Source organism: Sparus aurata, chromosome 4 (genome assembly GCF_900880675.1).
Source record: "Sparus aurata chromosome 4, fSpaAur1.1, whole genome shotgun sequence".
Classification (NCBI taxonomy): Eukaryota; Metazoa; Chordata; class Actinopteri; order Spariformes; family Sparidae; genus Sparus; species Sparus aurata.
The window spans coordinates 29786658-29811425 of NC_044190.1; the positions used below are offsets into that span (position 1 = coordinate 29786658).

The 24768-nt window shown below is 41.9% G+C and overlaps 1 protein-coding gene across 2 annotated transcripts; it reads left to right on the forward strand.

Annotated features, from left to right (window-relative positions):
- The first annotated feature begins 1036 nt into the window (after positions 1-1036).
- Positions 1037-9887, forward strand: ppm1g (protein phosphatase, Mg2+/Mn2+ dependent, 1G). Of its 2 annotated transcripts, none has more exons than XM_030415067.1 (14): positions 1037-1207; positions 1504-1640; positions 2404-2473; positions 2802-2887; positions 3125-3254; positions 3645-3756; positions 4571-4770; positions 4911-5092; positions 5196-5327; positions 6245-6347; positions 6646-6777; positions 6918-7047; positions 7319-7418; positions 7648-9887. In XM_030415067.1, the coding sequence occupies exons 2-14, from the start codon at positions 1530-1532 to the stop codon at positions 7846-7848; spliced, it is 1689 nt and encodes a 562-aa protein (XP_030270927.1). In that variant the 5' UTR covers positions 1037-1207; positions 1504-1529; the 3' UTR covers positions 7849-9887. The 2 variants fall into 2 exon arrangements, with proteins under 2 accessions (XP_030270927.1, XP_030270929.1); XM_030415069.1 differs by having other exon boundaries at positions 4914-5092; positions 7648-7848.
- Positions 9888-24768: the final 14881 nt, after the last annotated feature.

Here is a 24768-nt window from a genome sequence, read left to right on the forward strand (position 1 = left end):
TGGGGAGTAAGTCATGATATGAGTAGACAAAATATCACGTTGATTTTATCATACTTAGTAACAAATTATTCTAGGTGACAAAAAAATGCAGCAACTAAAAAGTCACGAAAGAAAAGGGTGAGCAGGATAAAATCGTGATATGATTTGATAGAAAATATCAATATGGTAGGCTATTAAACTAACAAACAAATAAATAAATATTGTTAATTATGTCATAAACTCAATAAAACACCTGCAAAGTAATCTAAACTTTCTGGGAAGTTGTTTGACAATATTTCTTGTGTTCCTTTTGGTTGTAAACTATATGTGGGGGGTTCATGCAGATCAAATAACTTAAATACTATCAAACAATGTTGTGTCCCTTACTTCTCTCATTACCTTCCAATCCTGTTTGTGGCACTCAGGATCATTACTCATGTGTTCTAACTGAAGTTTTGAAAAAGGTCTCAGATAAACTGTAGTTTTCAGCCAGTTCTGGTGGTTTGTAAATAGTGCATTTGTCAAGGGCTACTTTCAGCTGTTGTTTATATATTTAGGCCCCAGTGCACCAGCAAGTTGTGTGTGTAACTGAGCCTAGAATAAACTGCAGTGTCCATGTTCATTATAATAAAGAAATATCTGACACAGTGTTGTGTTGCCACTTACTGATGTTATTTTAAATATTTTTTAGCCAGCAATGGAAATCTATGGTACAGACAAATAATCTTTAGGCTACAGACTTTGGCTATAGGGACTCTATGGAGTTTATTGATGGTTTTTATTCTTTGTTTACGATACAAAAAATAAATTTTTTGACAATATAAAAAGACCCTATCACTTTTTTGTCTGTTTGTGATTTTTTTCTTCTTCTAGAATTGTTGCTCTCACGCTCTATTATTTTATTTTGTTCGTGTATTTCTTCTTGTATCTATTTTAAAGGTATATTTCCTGTATATTGTATGCACTGCTTGTACGTTGTTGTTGAAATGTTTGTTTGTTAATAAAACATTTTAAAAAATGGACACGGTGACGTATGACGTACGCATTGGTCACGCCCCCTCGATCGAGCGAAAGGGACATGCGCGCGTGCTCACTTCCTCCACCGCTCAAGCTTCTTTTTGGTCCGTCTGTGTTGATAGCGGCTTTTGCTTCCACACGTGTAATCTTTCCTATGTGAATCTCTCTCTTTGAGACTCGTTCATCAGCTCATCCTGCTCTGTCACAATAGGTAAACTAACCGTCTGTATTCAGGGTCTGATCTTTTTTTGCAACTGCGCAGCCGCTTGCATGGCGGGGGCAGAGGTTACGGCTGGAAGTTTAGCCGGGTTTGCTCCTGTTAGCATGCTCATGTTAGCTAGCTGATGCGTCTACTTTTTTTGTTGTGGTGAGCTGTTGCTAGCGCTAGCGAGCTAGCAACCGCAACCGCTCGAGTGGTTTTAAGTGTGACAAATGCGCTGGGCTGTACGTGTGTCTCTTTATATGAAGCTTAAATGTGATGTTTCCTACGTGTCGTCTTCTCTTCAGGTGTGAAGCCATAGAAACCGACGACCATGGGGGCTTATCTGTCGCAACCTAACATTGCCAAGACCTCTTCCGATGGCGGCAACGGCACCATGAGCTACGGTTTCTCTGCCATGCAGGGCTGGCGTGTGTCCATGGAGGTGAGGCGGAAAATGAACGAGCGGATGGAGGACAACCATGTTAGCCGCTCTGTTTCTTGAACATTTCCCCCCCCCCCCTGGATTGTAGCTTAAATGGCGGGATAAAGGGATGTGGTGCTCTTTCCCGTGTAGGGTTGTTTCCATGGAGCTGATTGGTGTCTCTCCAACACATTGAAAGTTTGTCACACCCCCAAACTGGCTTTTTCCGAGGCGTCAGCTGCAGTGATGGATGAAATCCATAGTTCATCCTGGGGGTGTTGTTTAGCGGGCAGAGTTGCATTTTAATCAATCTGCCACAGCACTCAACAGCATATAACTGTGGAGTGGAGTTTGCATTTTGTCTGCACCCATGTGGCTGTCACTGTCTTTTTCTTACTTGAGCAAATCACTTGTGATTTAAAAAAAAAAAAACCCACACATTGGCCAATAATGTGTCTGCCAACTGGCAATGATAAAATGGCTCTCAACAGTGTGAGTAATTCCGTTAAAAGACATCTATGGACATGTGCAGTGATAATAACACAATTCTCCTCAACTGCTAGAGAACAGAAACTTGTCACCAGATTAAAGGTATCTGACTAATACATGTATTTACATCAAACAGTGTGAAGATTATGTGTTATCTCCTCTGGCTCGTCTGTCCTGAACACAAATGTTGCTTTTTTCCACCGAAAGAGGATTTTGATTGCTATGATTGGTCCCATTTGTAAACTGTCACGCTATCTGTATTTTAATGTGCATTTTTGTGTCTGTTGTGTTACAGGATGCCCACAATTGTATCCTAGAGTTTGATGAGGAGACGGCCATGTTTGCTGTGTATGATGGACACGGAGGTAACACACACTGATCAGTCTTAAATTTATAGTTTTTTGGGTGAGCCTTTGTGCCACCTGCAGCATTTAATCACTTACACTTTTTCGAGACACAACTTTATCCTTGTCCTGACTTTGACACTGCCCAAAACACACAAAACCTTTTCCAAAACGGTTTGTTAAAAAGAACAAAAAACTCACATTTGACATCTCAAACAGCAGTCAAAGAAACATGTTTTCAAATGTGTTATCCACAGTTCCCCCCTTTTTTATTGTTTGTTTTGTATGCCTCTCTGAATGTGTACACACCTATGCAAAGAATTTATACAACCTTTCTGTTCCCATGTAGGTGAAGAGGTTGCTCTGTACTGTTCAAAGTACCTTCCTGACATCATCAAGGAGCAGAAAACCTACAAAGACGGCAAACTGCAAAAGGTGAGAAGCCATGCAAGCCCACCATCATGGCCTGTCATGAACAAGTTTGACAGAACAAAGGTCTTCATTAGTTTATGATGGTATTAATGTGGTCACCACTTCCATAGTATAGACACATTCCCAACACTCTCTTAACCGACACAAATATGAAGGATCAAGATTGATGAAATTCAATCTTGAACCCAACACAGCGTCACATGACGATTACCGACACACAATTTCACGTGTTGTTTCCAGGCTCTGGAGGATGCCTTCTTGGCCATCGACAGCAGAATGACCACAGAGGATGTGATCAAGGAGCTGGTCCAGATCGCTGGGCGGCCCACTGAGGAGCCTCCAGCTGAAAAGGTGGCAGAGGAGGACGATTGTGAGTAAATCCCAAACAATAAAAGGTGTTTAGCAATGTTTGGTATGAATGTGAATATTGACAGTCAAAATAATGCAGTAAAAGTGAGAAAAGTCATCCTGACCGTAAAACAAACATTGCACAAAGATATGGTGCCTCCTGGTCAGACTGTGCATATATTGTTATTATATATATTTGTCATTTATTATTTTATATTGCCCAAATCTCAATAAATCCCAAATTGCATTGGCCATAACTATTAAAGAAAAATACCACTATTACTGTCATGGCTATACAAATAAAACACAAAGCTATGATAACTAAGACTTTCAGAACTGCATGTTTCTACATTGATGCTAGATTTAAAATGTTGATATCAAATGCTAATCCATGTATCTGCCCTCCTTACAGTGGAGAACGAGGAGGCAGCTTTGCTCCACGAGGAAGCCACAATGACCATAGAGGAGCTGCTCGTACGATATGGCCAGAACCGCAATGCTGTCAAGCATGCAGCTGCCATCAGGTAGTCCAACTTTCTGGCTTTTATTTTTACTTTTCGAACAAGGACAACTCATTTTGTACAGGGACTGGAATTTCTTGGAAATGTCTCTTTGCGGAAATGAAGCATCTTTCGTCGCAACCTCATGACGACACATAGTCATTGCAAATCTCACAAAGAGTCCTCCCTTTCTGGTAATTTCCCTTCAGAACTGACGGCCCATTGGTCTGCACATAAAACTGATCATCTTATTGCACAGTACAATGTTTAAGCTGGAAGCGTGTTACATTAAGGAGGTATTTATAGCATTTGGTGGCACCTTTTTAAAAATATCTTTTTAATATTTCAAACTTTAGGCAATTAGCATTTCTGTGTAGTTTGTTTGTTTGTTTGTTTGTTTGAATTCACTGGAACTAGGATTTGTAGGCATGGTTGGGTGAATATGTTAACATTTTCCAACCTACCGCCGTCATCACAATAACCGGCAATGGCTGATATATTCACGCAGGTGTGTGTCTGCAGTGCCCCACCTGTAGTATCAGTGCAGGTAGTGAGTTTAACCAAATAATAAATAACACACTTTTTTTTTCAAATTGATAGAAACAAAATGAAACTTAACCTAAAACCATTTTTGTTTGTTCAACTATCACAAACTCTGGTTTGGTTGTATTACATATGTAATTCACCAAGTTGGATATAAAGACAACTGGGGCTGAACTTGTAGACCTTAACATGAACAAATGAAGACTTGTTGATTGTTGCATAAAGCAAGAGCAGTTAAAGTCTTAAGACTTGTGTGATTGACTGATCTTTATTATTTCTTTGTGTTTGCTCTCAGTGCGGCTGCTAAGAAGGCAGCTGCCTCGCAAGCCGAGGCCTCAGGTGACAAAGAGGAAGGTGGGGAAGGACAGAAGAAGGAGGGGATAAATGGGGAGGTGGAGGAGGAGAGCAACGGGAAGGTGAAGGAAGGCCAGGGATCCGCATGCGGGTCGAAGCTAAGAGCCTGCCGGAGAGCAGCAGGTGAAGGCAGTGCTGCAGGTACAGAAACAATTTATTTACAGTTTGCACAGTGTACTCGCTTTTTTGTAATGGAGGTTGTACATGAAAAATCAGTCTCTCCTCATCTCACTTCACTTAATTCCATTTTTATTTATCTGTTATGTTTTGTTTCTTTGAAGCAGCTGACTGTGGAGGGTCAGGAAGCTCCAATGGAGAAGAGAAGGCTGGTAAGGCTGAAGGAGACGCAGGTCCCTCCTGCTCTTCTTTGGCCTCGAAGGCTGCAGGGGATTCTAAGTCCAGGTTCTTTGATGACAGCGAGGAGTCTGAGGAAGGAGAAGAGGAGGAGGGCAGTGATGAAGAGGTGTGAGGAGAGCAGGAGACCAGAATGAACCATCCTGCTATGCTGTAAAGCCCACCCACTCTGGCTTGAAAAGCATTGTAACTCTTGTTTGATTGTCTGTTAGGATGGCAGCGAGGAGGAAGAGGGTGACAGCAGTGAGTTGGAAGAAGAGGAGGATACAGAGGAGGGAGAGGAAGACTCTGAGGATGAAGAGGAGGAAGAAATGTGCCTACCTGGAATGGATGGCAAGGAGGAGGTGAGTGTGTGGCTAAAACAAATGTAATTAACATATTCACGGCATATGCAGTAGCAAACTACCGCTGTCATTTTGGGGATTAGGCAGTCTTGACATCTTACTAACCGTTTTTGATGTCAAGTTGAAAGATGAATCTTTGTGAAAATGTCTTTGGGTTGGAGGTGATTCGGTGAGGTATTGAGGTTTTGGACAGACAGCGTCTGCTTTGAAGCATGAGACGGATCAGATGTTTGTTTTAGAGCAAAATATGATAAAATGCTCTCTGCTTCACAAACTCATGGCTGGCTGCAAGTAGAAAATATTTTAACAATGTGTAATAAGAACAAGCTCAATCAGGAAACATTTCCTGAATGAAATATTATACACAATGAAGTACAAGAAAAATGAAATCATTGAGTGTGAACTAGTCGACTTAAGAGTGGGAACAGACATGCAGTGTTTCTGGAAATAATTGACTGATGAATTACATTTCCATTTTCATATTAACCTTACATTGATCTTGCTCAGTTACCAAAATATTAGGAATTCTTATCATAAATTGTCAAAAAAGTGTTGGATAGTATTCTAATATGGTCATTGGTGTGATTCATCATATGGGAAGCATTTATGTAACACATTCCAGCCATAAGGCCAACTAACAGCCTGCAGTTTGTTGGAGGGCCACATTGCAGCAGAGGCCAAATTAAGTGATTTACGTTGTTTAAATGGAAGAAGCTTTCGTGGCCGCTTTCAATTCTTTCTCCGCAACCGCTTTTGTCTATGTCATGACATAAATGTGAAATAATTAACGGGGAATTACACAAAAGATTCACATTCCTTGTCTTTTATGGAAAGAGGGTCTTGGTCTTTTATAGTTGGTGTAAAACATCAGATGTGTTAAAACAGTGATCATGTTTCCCATGTTCATGCATTCACAGCCTGGCTCAGACAGCGGCACCACAGCTGTCGTGGCTCTGATCCGAGGAAAACAGCTGATCGTGGCCAATGCTGGAGACTCGCGCTGCGTGGTGTCTGAGCGCGGTACGTCCAAATTATTTGGTGCCTATTTACCTTGATGGAAGTGTTGTATTGTAAAGGACAGTTTTGGGAGAACATGCATATCATGGCAGTCTTGAGTTCAATTTATGTCTTTAATTGAATGAGTGGAACACATAATACTTTATCTCAAAAACACATTCATGAGGTTTGACCAAATTTGGGTTAACCACAGCAACGTATTTACAAGGACCTGCAAGCAATCGGACACTCTTTGCTTTAATAAAATGCTTTGCTGTAACTTTGAATGAAATGTAAGAGCTGTGCACCCGTGTGTCTGTAGGCAAAGCTGTCGACATGTCATACGACCACAAGCCAGAAGACGAGGTGGAACTGGCTCGCATCAAAAACGCTGGAGGGAAAGTGACCATGGATGGACGGGTGAATGGCGGACTGAACCTCTCCAGAGCTATTGGTATGGCTGATGTATTGTGTGACTTTGTGAATTGATTACATTAGATTAAACTCACTAGCAGCTTCAAGCTGAAATATTAAGGAAACCACATATGTGAGAAGAACATATTTCTCTTAACCAGCTGTTAATGTGTCTCTCAGGTGACCACTTCTACAAGAGGAATAAGGTTCTTCCTCCAGAGGAGCAGATGATTTCTGCAATGCCAGACGTCAAAGTTCTGACCCTTAACGATGACCACGACTTCATGGTCATCGCCTGCGACGGCATCTGGTGAGTTTTGAGGGGTTTCACGATTACTTCCTTACAATTTTACACTGGATAAACATCTGTGAGGCAACTACAAGCTAAACAATTCAGTTTGTACCTCCTAAGGCTAACAAACACGCAGCATAAGAGCTTTTGCAGTATTGCCAGGATTACTGCAACAACAGGACATTCTTATTAACCAGTTGCCATGTTAATGCATGTGAGGGTTTTTTTTTGGATATGTCATCCATGTGTTAAGCTTTATTAAGCCTATTTCTATTTGTGCTGCGTGCAGGAATGTGCTGAGCAGTCAGGAGGTGGTGGACTTCATCAGTGAGAGGATCAAACCAGACCAGACTGGCAAAGTCAGAGCCCTCTCATCCATAGTGGAAGAGGTGAGATGGTGATCTTGTTGCACAACTAATAATTGACTGAGAGCCCAGGAATCATGTCAGACAAAATAAACTGACTTCAATGTGTCTGCACTTTACTCTGTATAGAAAAAAAATCTATTTAACTTAATCAGTCACTTGGATTTGATTTAAAACTAGTAGTCAGATAAATACAACAAAACAAATACATTTATGCATCTTTAATTTTAAATCTCAAATGTCCTCTTGACAGCTGTTGGACCACTGTTTGGCCCCCGACACATCTGGAGATGGTACAGGCTGTGACAACATGACCTGCATCATCATCACCCTCCAGCCACACCCGTCCGCTGCTCAGTCAGACGACACAAAGAAGAGGAAGCATCCGGAGGGGGCAGAAGGGGCCAAGCTGGAGGAGAATGGAAACGACAGCAAAAAGGCTAAAAGTGACTAAAGGCGAAGAGAAACTGTCCCAGAGGAAGCAGCTACACCACAGACACATTCTGTTCAAAATTAAATTCTGACCTCACAAACATCAAGTCACCCTAAAACAGAAATCACAAATTCTATACAGATGCTCAAAGATCGGCTGAACTGAGATCATTGGTATAGTGTTCTTTGTCTGTTTTAGGTGGATTCTCACCTTAACACCCCCTCCAGTTGTTTCTTTTGTTCACTCTTGTTGGAAAGAAGCTGGACACACTTTTTAATTCAGAAGAGGCAGACTCGCCACTCACTGGCATGCTGAATAGCACATTAATTTTCATGTATTTGTAACTAGAAGGAAGATGCAGGATCAACCAGCCTACAGAGACCAGTGTTTATTTCTAAACATTTTAGAGATGTCTCACCATCTCTGCAGACATGAACTGCACTTTTTTTTTTGTCAAAATCTCTTTTCCACACAACACATTCACTCTGTTTTGGTGGCAGTTTGAGGATAGCTTTCCACAGTGACACATTTTCATTGCAGTTTTGCACCCTGAAATGTCCACTTTACTTTTCAAATATGAAATGCACAATGCTCTCTGGTTGTGCCCAAATTACAAGGCAGTCATTGTATTGCAACAAAGTGCCATAAAAACTCTGAATTCCTTTCATAGATTTCCTCAAAGTAACTCAAGAGAAGGGACCCAAAAATGTCTGCAGATAGATTTAGCTTTTGCATCAATATAACGGATGAAAAAATTATCTAACGAGGGGATGTTTGTGTCCTTTTTAGCCCACATTGAAGATCAATATGCAGTGAGGAAGCGTGTGCTGGCCTAGTGTTGCACTGAATGTGTTGGTACCCTGTTTCAGGTTCCCCTCTGATGTTGATAACCCACCCTGAGTTTGTTCAGGGACAGTTTGTGTGACCACCGCCAGAGGAACTGAAAGTATTAGGGGTACTCATCCAGTTGCCCATTTTTTCCCGCCACTTATATTTTTTCCCATTTAGCACCAATTCACAAGTGAGATTTTACTTTCTGTCTTGTCGGTCACATAACAGCCCAATCATCAACCATACATCACCGTAATCTTGCCTTTTTTTTTTTCATTCCTTTTTTTTTCATCTGTAAATTTGAAATCCGAAAAGATGCCAGGGTTTTGGAAGCGAGTGTACTTTTCATCTGTAAGATCTGATAGCAGGGAAACTGGCAGCAGGGAAAACACTGAGACGTAAAAGGATAGCTGCCTTTTTGGAGGTGGTGATCATTTTCTTCTTTCTCCCAGAGAGGCAAAATCAAGTCATGTTGCTCCTCCAAGCAGTGTTCTTGATGTCAAACCCTGTAAGGCCCATCCCAGACCCTTCACCCAAACCTTCTAGGGCTTGACATCAAGAGTGTTTGTTGGTTCTGATTCGATTGACAACGTTTTTCGTGTTCAATGATCATGATTTGAGAGAAAAAAATTCCGCCTGGACTTTCTGGCCACACACCGCCGTCTCAAGGACTCCACCATCTACCACCTCACATAACTCTCCCTGTCTTTCCTCTGTTTCCATTGTAACACCTTTTTAAGATCTATAGGACGTGTGTTTTAAGTAAAAAGTATTTCCACTCAGATTTCTTTTTTTCTTTCCATTTCTGGTGAATCTGTTTTCTGGCATTTATTTTTATTTTTTTTTTTAAATCCTTTTTGTGAGCACACTCTGTAAACACCTTGGCGTTGAACAGAGGAGATTATGCACAAGGTTTTTTCTTTTTTGAGTGGAAATACAATTTGAAGAACAGAGCACCGAGACAGTGTAACTGTTAGACCTGTTTTTTTTTCTCCTTATTTGCAGACGCCTCATTTAAACCATACTGTGTGACTGTAAGTTTGTTTCTCGTGTACTATCTCGTCACCTCGCCCTTTTTTCCTGTACATAGTTTTTTCAATACTTGTAATTGAAGAAAAAGAAAATGCTTTTTCTTTGTAATTGTGAGTCAACGTGACATTTTTGGTGCATACTCTTTTGACACCAGTATGTAAGTACATACAAATACATTTTTTTAGATAACGAGTCAACTGTGTATTCCCGTGTGTTTTCTTTAACAGCAGGGTTTCTGTAGAGCTCTTCTGTTGTGAAATTCTGCTCAAAGATTTGGTGTTTGCAGAAGTTGTATTGAACAAAACTTTTTCATCAGACACAATTTGGTACGACCACTCGGACATTGGGATTAGTTGATGAGGACGCAGGGCCTTGTTTGAATATCAGTTTTAAGTATTCAGTTAAAGTCTGGCTATCTACTTTTTAAGAATGCTGCTGACTTCTTTTAATTTTTCTCTCACTTCTCAAAGCTACAGTATGCAAATATGGGTCCATTCATGTTCCTCAGAGGATGAACTCTTTATGAGCTTTGCTTTCATTTCGTCATCAGGCTATAATGTCAACTCTGCACATGACATTACAATGAGAGATGGAGAAGTTGAAAACCACATGTAACAGCACAGTCGCTCAGGGAATGCATCATCTCTGAATATTGGGATTGAAGGTGTGGGGAGATTATTGATGAATGTTTACCACGCTCGTCCTCATAGATTGTTAGCATGCTAACATTTGCTAATTACCAGGAAACACAAGTATGTCTGAAGATGGTGGGAATGTCATTAGTCTTGCTCTTGACCTGGTGATGGCACAAGGTACAAAGTCACGGCAATTGATTAGTTTTTCCTGGCTTAAGACTGGGAAACCATTTTTAGCAAAAAAAAACCACGCTAATTTAATCTCACAGGTAGTTTAAAAGAACAGTTCACCCAAAATGACAATTCATTCTCACTGGCTCACACCCATGCAGATGGAACGTCAGATAAAATTTCATAGTCCATGAAACATTTGTGGAGGTTCACAGCGAAAATCGGCATCTCATTATTCTCCAAAATAATTGAAGTAGATGGGTACTTGTATAAAACAACACATAAAATGGCTCTGTTCAGTTAATTCTGTGTGATCCTAGTCTCCAGAGGTCCTAAGGTTTTTTGTACGGATGTTACTTGCACCCTTTTTTAAGTTGAAATCTTCAGTGTAGCTGCCAGGCTAAAAGTGTTAGTACGCTGACGTTGGTCCACAAGCTCAGCTGCATGTGGAGGCTATTAATGTCGTCAGAATCAGAAGCAAAACCATTTATTCCCTATACATTAATGAAAATGTGTTTTCACAACTCAAAAGTCTGTCGGAGTGAGAAGTAATTGAGATGATTATAAGAAAAGCATCACTATTTCAAGGTTAATATGAAGACACAAAGGACTCAGTGCTATATCACACATCATGAAAAGATAGTGTCAGATAAATGTGTGACTTTTAACTGTATGGTGTGTGCTGATCATTTGCAGGAAGCAACATGGCCAGCAATGACATGGCCCCTTGTACAACCTCATGTCTGCAGACTTCCTGCAGGTGGCAGCAAAGACATTTTTGGACCACTTTTGCTGACAGTTAAAGATTTTAAAGCCACGAGAGGTTACCATGTGTCATGAAGGGCAAAGAGCCTGTAAGGTTTCATCCCAACCAGAGACTCACATACACATCCTCAATCAACAAGGACACACTGATCAGATGAACATCTGAGGACTTTTTGCCCTCCATGGGACAAAATCATAGTCCTTCTCATGAAAACGCAGTGGGTGTGTTATACTTTAAATCCCCATAGAAACTGCAAAGCAAAAGAGGACAGACTTTTTTTTCCCATCAGCCTTGGGGCCCCTCAGTTCGGCCCAGCTATTGGCTGCTGCCCGGCAGTCCTGGTGGTTGCTCTGCTCCCGCAGGATCACTGTTGCTGCAGGAACAATAGAAAGCAGGAGAGGAAGCACACCCTGTCCTTGGAATCTAAAAATGTCATCACACACACCAGAATACACACATTTTCTCCCTGTCTTTAACAGGAAGGATGTTTTAGCTGGGGTGTGTGTGGATACGAGGAGTGCGTGCAAAGTTTGTTAGTCTGGGTGTTCGTTGTCGTGCGAGTGGAGACAGAGACACAAGCCAAAAAACACACTTGGGTTTGTGTCTGTGTCTGTGTGAACGTAGCTGTTTTGTCCTCGGATTATAAAAGCAAGACCCAAAAGTAAGAAGCACGGCTCCTCCTTCACCAACCAGTGAGCGCACAAGTCACAGCTATCACGGCAGACTCGGCTACTGAAAATCAGCTGTTACCTATAAAAATGCTTGGCTGCCTCACATATAGTAAGGCCACTGTAGGAAGCTGTCCCAGGCTGATTTTTCACTACAGTCACTATAAAAAATGCAGCTAAAAGGCGACCACTGTGGGGCTCAATGGCGTCCTTGTCCAGCTGTGTGTGTGTTGGGGGGAGCTGCTTCTGTCTCCAGGCTCTTAAACTTGACTGATGGCTGTGGAGGAGAACCACAGGAGTCCAACTAGACCTGGCCTGCGAATGTACAACTGTGTGTGTGTGTGTGTGTGCGTGTGTGTGTGCGTGCGTGCATGCTCCAGCCAACAGGTCTTATATAGAAAGCTGGACCACAATAGCAGGTAGTAGTTAGACACTGTAAGTATTCATCAAGATCTTTTTCTATCCACAGAGTTCAGCAATGTCCCAGCATGTGAGCGACACATACACATAGACACACACACACACACACGCTCACACAAACACACACACACACACTCACTCACACACACACACACACACACACATTCCAGTGGTCACTGCAGTAGTTTAAATACTTGCTGTGACCAAAAATAGTTAACTATACAATCTTTTACACACACCTTTCAATCTGGACCCCAGCTGTAATCAGTGGTTAAAGATTATTGTATTAAGACATCACAAGTTAAAGACATCGTAGGTAACATGTCTGAAGCGTAAAAAATGTATAATTGTACTCTTACATTAGCCCACATGTTTCCAACTATGTTCAAACTCAGAGAAATCTCAAGCTTCACTCAAGGTGACAATGCGTTCCATTTGGTCCTCACATTAAAGCTGCTGTACGATGCCTTCGTCGTCTTTAGCTAACTTCCTGTCCATGTTGCAGTTAGCAATCCACTCCCTTCTCTCTGCGTCAACACAAGAAGTTGCAGCAGTAATCACCCGACATAACGGCAGTGGGAGGATCCTGCTCTCTGCGGGTTCACCAGCATCTTAAGGTAGAACTCTGTCCTGATTGGATAAAGTAGGCAGGGATAGTAAAATAAAGGAGGAAGTGTTTTTTTTTTTTTTTTAATGATGCACTTGACGAGTTGAAATGTCGAGAATAAACTTGACATCTCAAGATTAAAGTCAACCTTTTCAGACAACATGCTTTAGTAGCTGGCTGATGACTTGAATTACTGACTAAACATTCTAAACAGTTAGACAACAGATTACTGTTGCCCTTTATACCTTTGTAAAAGAGTCCTAATATATATACATATATACTTACAGCAGCTTTAAATGTGTCAAATTGAAATTGGTGGAAAGTAATTGGAGCCTTAATACACACACACACATTTTGCAAGATGCTCCTAGCATCAGCATGACCCTTTAACCTGACACACACGCACGCACACACACACACACACACACACACACACACACACACACACACACACACACACACACACACACAGACAGACAGACAGACAGACAGACAGACAGACAGACAGACAGACACACACACAGACAGACAGACACGCGCGCGCGCGCGCACACACACACACACACACATAGAGGATGTGTCTGGAACTGACATGCTGGAACATCCTGCCAGCAAGAACAGCTGACTGTGACATCTTCCTATATCACTCTGTGTATATGTGTCACTCTGTACTCTGTGTGTGCGTGTCTGTGTGTGTGCGTGTGTGTGTGTGTGCGTGTGTGTGTGTGCGTGTGCGTGTGTGTCTTCATGTGAAATTCATCAGCATCATGCTAAGCATGTTGCATAAACTGATAGCTGAGTAAAAACAGGAAAACTCCCCACATCCCTTTTTCCCTTTCACCTCCTCCCTCATTGCTTCTCCACTCACTGTCACTTCCTGTCACCTCTTCACTGCACTTCCTCTCCTCTTCCCTCCACCTTTTATTCCCTTTCCCATATTTTCCTTTCAGTTTCCTTCCTGATTACTCTCTCTCTCTCTCTCTCTCTCTCTCTCTCTCTCTCTCTCTCTGTCCCCCCTGTGTCTCATCGAAAATGTCCACCTCATGATTTCTCTCTCAATAATCTTTATTAACCTCTGGTGCAGACACAGACAGTGTTTGGGGTAACGCGTTACAAAAGTAACATGTTCCTGTAAGTTTATCTAAAAAGTAGTGTAATAAGTAATATATTACTCTATGCAGATAGTCATATTGTATCATAATACATTACTTTATATTAAAGGTAACTAGTAATATGTTATATATTGCATTTTGAGTCCAACACTAGACACAGATAGCATGCGTGAGGTGTAACATCCACTTCAGACAGAGCACAAAGTCTATAGGTACAAATATGCTAAACACTGTACAATCATTAAAGTTGATATCAGGGTTCATCAGAGCAGCACATTCCAAGAACACACACACACACACACACACACACACAGAAGCGTACATACTGGAACTGATTAACACATATCAGGACATCAGAAAGTACAGTAGGTAAACACACACACACACACACAGGGTGCGGCCAGAGATAAGAGAGAAATGGAAACTGGCAGATGTCTGATCAGCGGACATACTGCTGCTCTGACATCACCTCACATTTCTCCACTGTCTCATTCTTTCATTCTGTGTCAGCTGCAGATTTACCTCTTATCTGACTCTCCCAAACAACATTTTTGCCCTTTTATCACGGAATGGATTTTTATCTCTCCCTCTCCTCCTCGCCAGTCTCGCAGGCTGTGTTCATTCCCACAGTGTTCACTGGTAGGCTGCTGAGCCCGGCTGAGTTGGGCCCAGTCGCCCCGGGGGCTTGCCCATCCGATCAGAGGTCCTGGTCCAGATGAACTCAAGGGCCACTGGCTCCACTGCTAACGGCACCGTGAACTAATTAGCTAACGGTAGCAGACGGTAGGATAGTCAGCAAAGTGCAGCTCAACACAACCTTTGTGAACATTTGTGAAGGCAGATGCTGCCATGGCTCTTATTTCTCCTCCATATTCCTTTATCTCCTTTTTTGACAATAATAATAATAATAATAATAATAGTAATAATTAACGCTGCAAGTAGTGATGATCGGGCCCTCACCGCCCACTCTGGAGTCTGCAGACTCTTCCATGGTGGTCAGATTGCAGTTTGTTTTGCACATGACAGAAACAACAGAAAGATGAGGTCGCTGTGAGAAAATGTGACAGCATGAAGGACTGACCCTTCCAAACACACACCAAATAAGTGATATTCAGATCCTTTATTTAAGTAATGTATCTCAGCTCGGTGTATTTAAAGTATGAAACGTAAAAGTACTCATTGTGCAGTGGTAGATCACAAAGCCACTTCCCCAGTTAGATAGATAACACAATGAAACAAAAGGAACAACCTAGACATATTAATAAAAGAAATGCAATATACAAACATTTATAAAAAATGTATAAATAAGCAGAGTAATTGTAGTGCAGTTGCAGTTGATCACTTACATTAAGACAGTTATTTTTGTGTTGTAAGTTTTATGATTAAATCTGCAAATGAAAAAAATCTAGTTAAAATTTTTTACATTTTCATACATTTGCAGAACATTCATCTGAAAGTCAGGTTCAAAATTCTCACTTCATTTGTTGACATAAAAGAGTTTTTACATCTTGGAGAATCTTGGAGTTCTCTTTTTATCCCTGTATAGATCAGAAAATAGTATAAAGTTTGGTTTAAGTGAGACTTGACAGAGGAAAAAAAATCATTGAGAGGACAACCTTTAGAGATCTGAAATGCAATATTCTATACGTTTTTAGATATAAGGTATCTTATATCCCAGGCCGGGAATCGAACTCAGGACTGCTGCTGGGAGGACACAGTCTCTATACATGGGACAACTGCTCTTCCAACTGAGCTAAACAACGATGAAATTCCAGGTAACAGTCAGTCAGGTGCACTCTCACTCATTTCGTGTCTAAAATAAGTCCCGCCCACAGACTATGTGACGACAGCAGGTGGTGCGCGCCAAAAGGTGCTTGTCGCTCATTTTGGTGCGCAAAGTAAGACCCGCCCACAACTCAGTGAGTTTGGTTCGTGCACAAAGTTTGAATGGCGCTGAATGATTCTTATTCTGATCAGAACAGCGCTTCTCAGGGGACGCCAGCAAGGTTCGTACACTATTCTGTGTAAATCTGCTTTATTTGTACAGTTACCTGCTCAGTAAAGGTGTATTTAATATGTGTGGGAGGTTGACTCAGGAGTGTGTAGATCAGTTATTATTATGTTACCTTCCTGTATCAGTGAGTTTAAGCTAGTTATAACCTTTATGCATTGGCTCAACACAGTAAGAGAACGTTGTGTTTTGTTCGGTGCACCAAACCTCACTGGGATTTTGAAGGTTTTTTCTCTGTTGTGTTTTTTACCAGAATAATGCCGCAGTAAATTCAATTTGGGACACCACCATAAAGCAAGTCGCTAGTTTTGGTGAAGTCAGAATGAAGCATTGATTAATTTATTGTTTTTTTAAGACAGCATCAAACATTGTCCGCTAACCTTTACTGTATAGTTGGGTGGTTATGATCGCTGTTAGCTAGCTGACTTTAAAGTGGGGATCGACCCTTTTTGTCTGCCATGACAGCGACGCGCCGGAGATCCAGCTCCTACGGTGTGTAGTTCAAAAACGTTCTTTTTAGTAAACTCTGCGTACACAAACAATGTTCTCAATGCTCGTGTTAATGTGTAGAGACCCTGATGATACTTCGAGCAAAGTTTCATGTCGTGTCAAGCCTTCTTAGTGTTTTAAGGATAGCAATTTTGATGCTAGCGTACGAGTGCCCCATGCACTCCATTAAAAAATTAGCTTGCCCGAAAACGAAACTACGGTAAATCTTAAAAGTGCCTCTTTCATCGTAATTATGCATTTACACGAAGGTTTGACTCATATTCAGTCACAAATAAAGCCTTGGTTGCTTTTTGGCGAGAGTTTCACTTTACAGTTGTCACAGATGCACTGCAGGGTTTCCTTTCATTTTGTCGTCGTGTTTTTACAGACAGGTGTACATGTTAGTTAACTGTCTGTCTGTGGTGGGGAGTGTTAGCATGTAGCCCTGATCCTGATGTGAGACGTTCACATGGTCATACTACCACTGTAGAGCTGAATATGTGAAACAGCTCTGAATACAGCACAGTTAGCCAACAGGGCCCATGTGTTGTTTAATGATATCTGAGTAAGTTAGCCTCTCTTCCTCTCTTACCACAAGCTAACAGCAGCTCAGTGAGAGGTTTATAACGTTTTATTAGCAGCTGATGTGAAAAACGCATGATGTGCTGCCTGTCATATCAGGAAGCAGACAGATAAAAGGTCGTTTTGTGCAGCTAAAGTACTTTATATGTTCATTCTGCAGCCTCATTGTAGTCTGCACAGAATGTTTGAACTTACAGAGCACCCCAGGACAGTTCCCTCGCTAAATATGTTAAATCTTAATAACATTAATGGTGGTTGAACATTATAGTGGAGGAGAACGTGATGGAAAAAATGAGAGATAATGCCGCTGCATGCAAGTGTGCCGCTTCCAGCTTCAAGCATAACATGATGTTAGCCTCCACGCTGAGGACGTTTACTGTGATTTTGTTAAACTGTGTTCAGAATTAACGGTGTCAAAAATGCGTCCTGTTACCTCAGTCAGTGAAAGAGCTGTTGTTCGGTGGCATTAAGGCAGAGCCGGGGCTGTTCTCTCTGCAATTATCAAGGGTCATATGTTAAGTCAACTCGAAACTGATAAGACACTGAAGCGAGAAAAAGCCTCACAGCGCTAACTGCAGCTGGAAGACAAACCGAATAATTGAGAAATAGATATTTTTTGCACGTCTTGTGATCTTGTGATTGAAAAAGTCTTCAGTTCTCTCCACAGCTGAATCATCTTGTGACCGTGTTGAAAACCACCATCGCAGCAGCAGCAACAGAAGCTCTGTGGTCTACAGTGTGTATGACCAGTTGTCTAATATCTCATGACTGAACCCACAAGTTTTTATTTTTTACCTGCAAATAACAGCTTCAAAATCATTTTGATGCTACAGTGAATGGTGTCTCTCTTTCCCTGCCCCCTTTTTTGCACTTGTTTCTGCATTATGTACCATCAGTGAGAGAGTAGGATCACACATTATATACATGTTTACTCCAAGACACACATATCATTGTTATGACATAATGAGTTTTGTTTGGAGTTAGCGCTTCCATCTGACAAGTTGTCACAGACCCGGGATTTGTATTCAGGACAGCTCAGAAACTGTGGGGGAGGGGGCAGATCACACAAATTGCCAAATTCTGCACAATGTTGCTTTAGCTTATACAACTTTTAGATATTATTTTATCACATCCCTTCTGTGTTTGATAATTAATGGGTAAAAATAGGTCAAATTAGATGATATTGATGTTTCCGATCAGTTGTTTATCAGGCTAAAACACAAACACACTTTTGCTGTGGAGTGTTGAAAAGTGGCTGAACAGGACATTTTACCTGGGAGACATGCATGGGACAGCATCGTTTTCATTGAAAGCATACAGCAACCAATCGTATGGGTATTACAGTTTTGAAGATGAGATATTTTTGCTCAGATACAACTTTTGAAAGACAATTTTTAGCTTTTACAATAGTTCCACTCTGTCTTGTTCTGTTCTATCATCAGTGTTGACATCCGAGCGTGGACGTTGCCATCCACACAGGCACACCGCTAACTAAAGGCTAAAGACAGAGTAGGAAACAATTTTTTTTATTTCCATCCATCACAGCAACAGTGACATGTCTGCACAGATCCCAAAAGATGCTGAAAGACAACATCCACCCCGGCCGGTCTGCTCAACCTGCTGCCATCTGACAATAGACGAGATACAATAGTATCCGCTGCCGTACCACCAAACTACAGAGCAGTTTCATTCCTCAAGATGTGAGACTCCATAATTCATCATCAAAACTCGATGTAGCAGGACTCAAAGGACTTAAACATAGGTCCTTTTAAATCCCTGTCATTTGAAAAGTGGTGACAATAGTGACAACAAAGGCATATTCTATTCTATTTGGTGTCTTGTCAGAGGACACTCTGCCTGCTCTCTCCTCATGGTTTGTACATAATGACTAATTCTGAGAAAATACAGAAACAAGCTTTGTAAATGTTAAAAAAAACAAAAAAAAACAAACATATCTACAATAATTAAGATGTGGCATTATTTTCTACAGAAACTGTGAGGACTCATCCTCCTCCCTCTGCTCTCCGGAACAGCTTCCCATGACTCATCTAGCCTGCCTGGTGAACTCGACTCCCTGACGTTACTACTTCAACATCACATCACACACCCACTCTCTCTCCCCCGCTGTCTGTTTTGGCTTAAACAAACAGACACGCACACCCTGCAAGCAACGCACAAACACGTCCGCTCATACATGTCATCCTTTCTCTCCGCAGAGTCCTCGCCTGCGTCTGAGAGTTTAGATCTCCGGGTGTGTAGTTTATGCGCAGCGTTCACTTGTCTGTGATTCGGGTGTTTTATTAAACCGCCAGGCCTGAACGGTGATAAAAGTCTTCAAGGCACTGTTGTCCTCTACCAGATTCATCGGTTACAGAGACGCATTGAGGCAGCGTCTTTGAACTCTGCACAGCTGAAAGTGAGCCTCTCTCTCTCTCTCTCTCCCTCTACATTATGTGTCAGCTCACACACTTGAGAAAATGACAAAAGTTCTGGCCACAAGCCTGGTCACGGGGGAGCTGTGTGTGCATGTGTGTGTGTGTGTGTGTGTGTCTGTGTGTGCCAGCTGGTTACATCTGGTTTAAGAGGCCACAGAGGGAGGCTGCTTTCTCCCACCTCTCGGTATCAGTTACTAATCCCTGTTTCCCAGAAGTGTGTGTGTGTGTGCGTGTGTGTGTGTGTGTGTGTGTGTGTGTGTGAAAGCATGGGATGGAACTTACAAAAATTAATTGTTATAACAGACCACCATCATAAGCTTGAAACTGAAAAATAAGACATTCAGTCATTATTTCGTCACCCCCTCGCCGGTGGAAAGTCAGGTGAAGTTTTGTAGTCGACAAAACATTTCTGGGGCTTCACTATAAAACGGTGGTGCAGCATTCTCCTAAAACAGCTGAAGACTTGTTTTAAAGTCCAAGTCTCTGGAAGCCCTGGGATCCCAAAATGATTTGAAAAGACGTTACTAGAAACTTCCCCCTGACCTGCCATCCACATTAGGGTGAGTGGATAATGACTTTTTTGGGTGAAATGCTCCTTTAAGTTGCTGAAAATCAAGCGAAATGTGTTGCGACAGCTGCTCCATCCTCCTCTTTGCTCTCGTGCTTCATCTGATTAATCTTTGTGTGACACTGACTGACCTCTCCTCCTTATTCCAGATGTGCCAGCTCCTCAGTTTCCAGCCTCAGCTCATCACCTGAACCACTGAGCTGCTCCTGATTCACAGTCTAAACTTTCTGATCATCTATATTCCCGGAGAGCTGCACTGATGTGAGCATGTATTGTCAAAGTGCGCACAGCCAGTGTGGCTCAGTGAGTCTTGAAGTCTCTGCTCACTTAGAAGAGACTCACACACTACCGTAAAAAGCCGGCCTGTGTGGATTCAAATTCACACACTTAGACATTCAAACTGAGCGGTGTGTAGACTCTTTTCAGTCTGTTAGGAAAAATCACAGGTGTGATTAATAACTTTAATGATGGCTGTATGTCATTGGAGGCGAGCACTCGGGCTAACCGTCACAGCTCAGTGGAAAACCTTAATTGACCGGAGCAATTATTAATGTTATTAGCAGTACCTGTGTTTTTCCAGGTCGTGGGGACAATAAGAAAAAATCTGTAAGTGTTGCTTAAGGCTGGTTCCACAGATATAGACCCTGTGAGCTGACCATAAAAAAAAGGCTGACGTAGCAAAGGCGTCAAATCGCTCACAACCAGCTCTGTTTAAAATCATTGCAAAAAGTCTGAATACTCGAAATGGTTTTATTAGAACTGTTGCGCAGTGTTGATACGCCAGTGCTGCGTTTTTTTAGCTCTCACTTCTCACACGGCTGCAGTTTCCGCACAGCCTCACCTCCTGCAGCAGTAAATCAACTTAGATATTGTTGTCCTCGGCCCACAGTACACACGCTTTGTTATATATATGCTTTATAAAAAATCCTAAATGTTATGCCCTCACTGTTGTGTCAGTCTTTCCCACTGGCATCAAACATGTTATCGTATATTGATATTTTTCAAGATGTTGTATTAAAGTTAGCAATTCCAGTATTGTGACAGCACTTGTTCCTGGTGGAGGAGAATACTGCCTGAAACAGAAAAGACGATGGCGGGCTGATTAAAAGCAACAGTCTACATCTCGCCAGTCGGAATAAGTGTCAAAATATAACATACTGCGTCAGTCAGATGACACACAAAAACGTTTACTGTTTTCAAGTTATTTCTGCTGTTGTTGTTGTTGACACAAAAACTGAAATAAGTGGAGACCTGACACTGATTTATGGGGCAAAATGGTGTTTGACATGTTTTCTGTGTGGTAATATTTCAGTTATTCTAAGAAACCCAAATATAGCTGCTGGGAGGTGCCCATATTATCTAACAACTGTTGTAAATACCGTACCTCACTCTGCTTAGCACATATTCCACAGAGATACTGCGTATATTCGTACGTGCAGGGATGTGGTGAGGATACGAAAACGTAACCCTGAGTGTGATGTATGTGGCTGTTATCTGCAGTAATGCTCTCATGTTAACACGGTGGTCAGCTGTTGTGAGCAGTCCATAGGAGAGACGGCAGGGAGGCTGTGTGGGTGGGTGTAAACAGTGCTCGTTACACTGAAACTGTGTAAATGCCACATGACACACTCTGTGAACTTTGAACACACATGCAAACAAAACGGCAAGTGCAACACACACACACACACACACACACACACACACATCTCATCATCAGGTTATTCGAAGAGACAACATGTAGAGAGGGAGAGGACGAAACAGAGGAAGAGGTGGTGTGGTGAGAAGACGAAGGACAGAGAGGGATGACAGGAGCGTGTTTGACGGGAAAAAGGCAGGAACAAGACAAGTGATAAGGAAAGGAAGGAAGAAGTGTTTGTATGAATGCGAGAGTTGAATGGACAGAGATAAAGGCGGCCGGTTCCCTCAGTCGGTAAAGATGCCAGCTGTGTTTGTCAGTCTTTATGAATCTGTTTAGTTAGCTGGGTCCATACAATAAGTGAACTTGTGAACTATGTGAACACGTCGTGGGGCCAAAGACCTGTTCACACTGTCACATTATCAGGAGGAAGGAAACTACTCAAATAAAATATAAAATGAATTTATAAAATAAAGTGACATTTCTATAAGTTCCTCTAAGTTCAGGATTAAGACCTGCTCGAGGACTTTTGTCTGTTTGCTCTTTTGCTTGGTGCACTTACCCTACTACCAAATAGTCAATGATTATCTTTCCATCGTCATCATAACTATGCTTAAGATAGGCTTAAGGAAAAAGCACAGTTATAAAATTAACAATTTCTCTGTTCTATCAGTGTCTCATAAAGCCTTGTGACTGTACACTGCTGGACACCAAACTGTGACTGAACACAGCCTCCAAGGCAGACTGAGGTCAGTTTGACAACGAGGGGATACGGTACATATAGCGGCTCCGACCAAGACTGTGACTATGGGGACAACTAGACGCAGCAGGCGGGATGGAAGAGGCGTGCAGCAGGAAAGTTCAGCAGTGAACATTTTCACATTTTACTCAGTGAGTTGAGGATTTTATTCTGACCATCAGTCGGTGATAGTGGAACGACAAACTAAGACTGTGTTGGTGAGTTTAGTTTGGTCTATGTCGAGTTTGATAGATTAGTTTCTGTTTCTTAAGGAAATCACAAGCAGGAGTATTTGATTTATGTATGTTTAATCTGTTCATTTATTCCTCCAACAGCTGGCATATATCAGACAGTTGAAACTTCAGGGGCTATCAGACTATCACCTCCTGCCAGAACAAAGTGGTATTTGGAGACAGGGCGGGCCGGGGCTATCTGGTTAGCATGCTCACTTCAGTAGACCTCTCCTCGACAAATTACACCGACCATATCTTACAAACTGTCCCTTTAATGTAGCGGGAGGCGCTTCAAGTGCTGTAACCCTGTCAGGTTCTGTCTCCTTCTGCCAATGTTTTCTATATGATAATTCCTCTGGTGTTTTTCTCTCTCCTCCTTCCCTTCTGTCACCGTCTTGGATCTACTTTATCTTCACTTTCTCTTAACTGCTGTGTCTTTTTTTGGAAAACACACACACGCGCGCATACACACACACACACACACACACACAGAGCAGCTGTCTACACACACATTGATTAGGTTTAAAGCTTGTTAGGAAAGTGGAGATTGTATTTCAGCTCTGCTCGTTAAGAGTCAGCACTGATGTCACACTGGCCGCTCTTTATGTTATGTAACACGCGCAGGCACACACACACACACACACACACATACACACAGATTGAGACAGAGAGAGAGGCTATAAAATTATAAAATGGTTTGGAAGTGAGCCTCAGACCATTGCTCTGGGTACTGGCAGCTCTCTTTGTGTGTGTGTGTGTGTGTGTGTGTGTGTGTGTGTGTGTGTGTGTGTGTGTGTGTGTGTGTGTGTGTCCACACGTGACTGAAATATTTCACAACAAGAAGGTAAATATACTGTAAACATATTGTGTGTTACTTGTTGTTGTTGCTTGATGTAAGTAGCAGCATAAAGCCTGTGTATGATATGGTGATGTGAAACATAATAAATACACATTATTGCACATTATTAGATCAACCACTGGTTTTTAAACTGTTCATTCTTCACAATAAAGTCAGTGGAAACCATTTGGAACAAATACGGCACAGATCTTAGGGCCTTCACGTGAAGATGTAGGCTCCAGAAATCTGCATTTTAACTTTCGTATCCTTTTTTTAAAGAGCTTTTCAGGAGTGGTGCAGTTTGTTTCATCAACATCATCATCTGCCGAGTAATAAAGCGTTTGTGAGGTGTCATTATGTGATTCATTAATAGGCCCGATTAGATTTACAGCCAATTTAAAGGCACATTTTATTACATTTTGACCAAATACTCAATTATTTCCTCTGTTTACGTAATCATTTGCGACCGTAACTGTGAGGTTTGGATTGCAAATCAAAACTGCTGACAGGAAACAGAGATAGTAATTAAAAAAGAAACGTATGTGTTTGCAGTCCTTCAAGTTGAATTCCCCCAGCAGATTTCCACTTCACGGTTATTACACATCATTACATCATTTGTATAATTCCATCACTATCCCACTCACAGAGGAAAGAAACGGTGGGATTGTATCAATAAAAGGGACCTGGCACTGTTTAAGTCACAGAGCAGCTGATCCAACCACGAAAAGTCGACCTTCTCATTATCTTATTGTGGACAAACTCTGTGTCGTCAGGTAGAGCAAAGCGGCTTGTTTCCCAGACATAGTTAAGTCAGGGCATGCCCTCAACCCCCCACCACACATGCACACACACACACACACACACACACACACACAAACACACACACTGCCTCCTAGAAAAGAGACATGCCACTAACCAAATGTCACATGACAGCCTTCAAAATAAAGCTCTTGCATAACCATGAGGGCCTGGAAGCACAAAGTCTGTTTACAATGATCCAGTCTGAAGTTGGATGACTCTCTGTGGGCGTCTTTGTGTGTCTGTGTGTGTCTGTGTGTGTCTGCGTAGTGTGTCTCCATGCCCCCAAACATCGCTCACATCTTTCCCCCCTCTCTCGCTCTCTCCTGATGTGCATCAGCTGAGCGCGGCATGTTTGTTGCACTTGGTT

Bases quoted from the DNA above. Each gene is read 5' to 3' on its own strand.
- ppm1g (XM_030415067.1), top strand. From the start codon at position 1,530: ATGGGGGCTTATCTGTCGCAACCTAACATTGCCAAGACCTCTTCCGAT. The intron at 3,255-3,644 runs GTGAGTAAATCC...CCCTCCTTACAG, and splicing joins GGTGGCAGAGGAGGACGATT to TGGAGAACGAGGAGGCAGCT. The intron at 6,348-6,645 runs GTACGTCCAAAT...GTGTGTCTGTAG, and splicing joins CTGCGTGGTGTCTGAGCGCG to GCAAAGCTGTCGACATGTCA.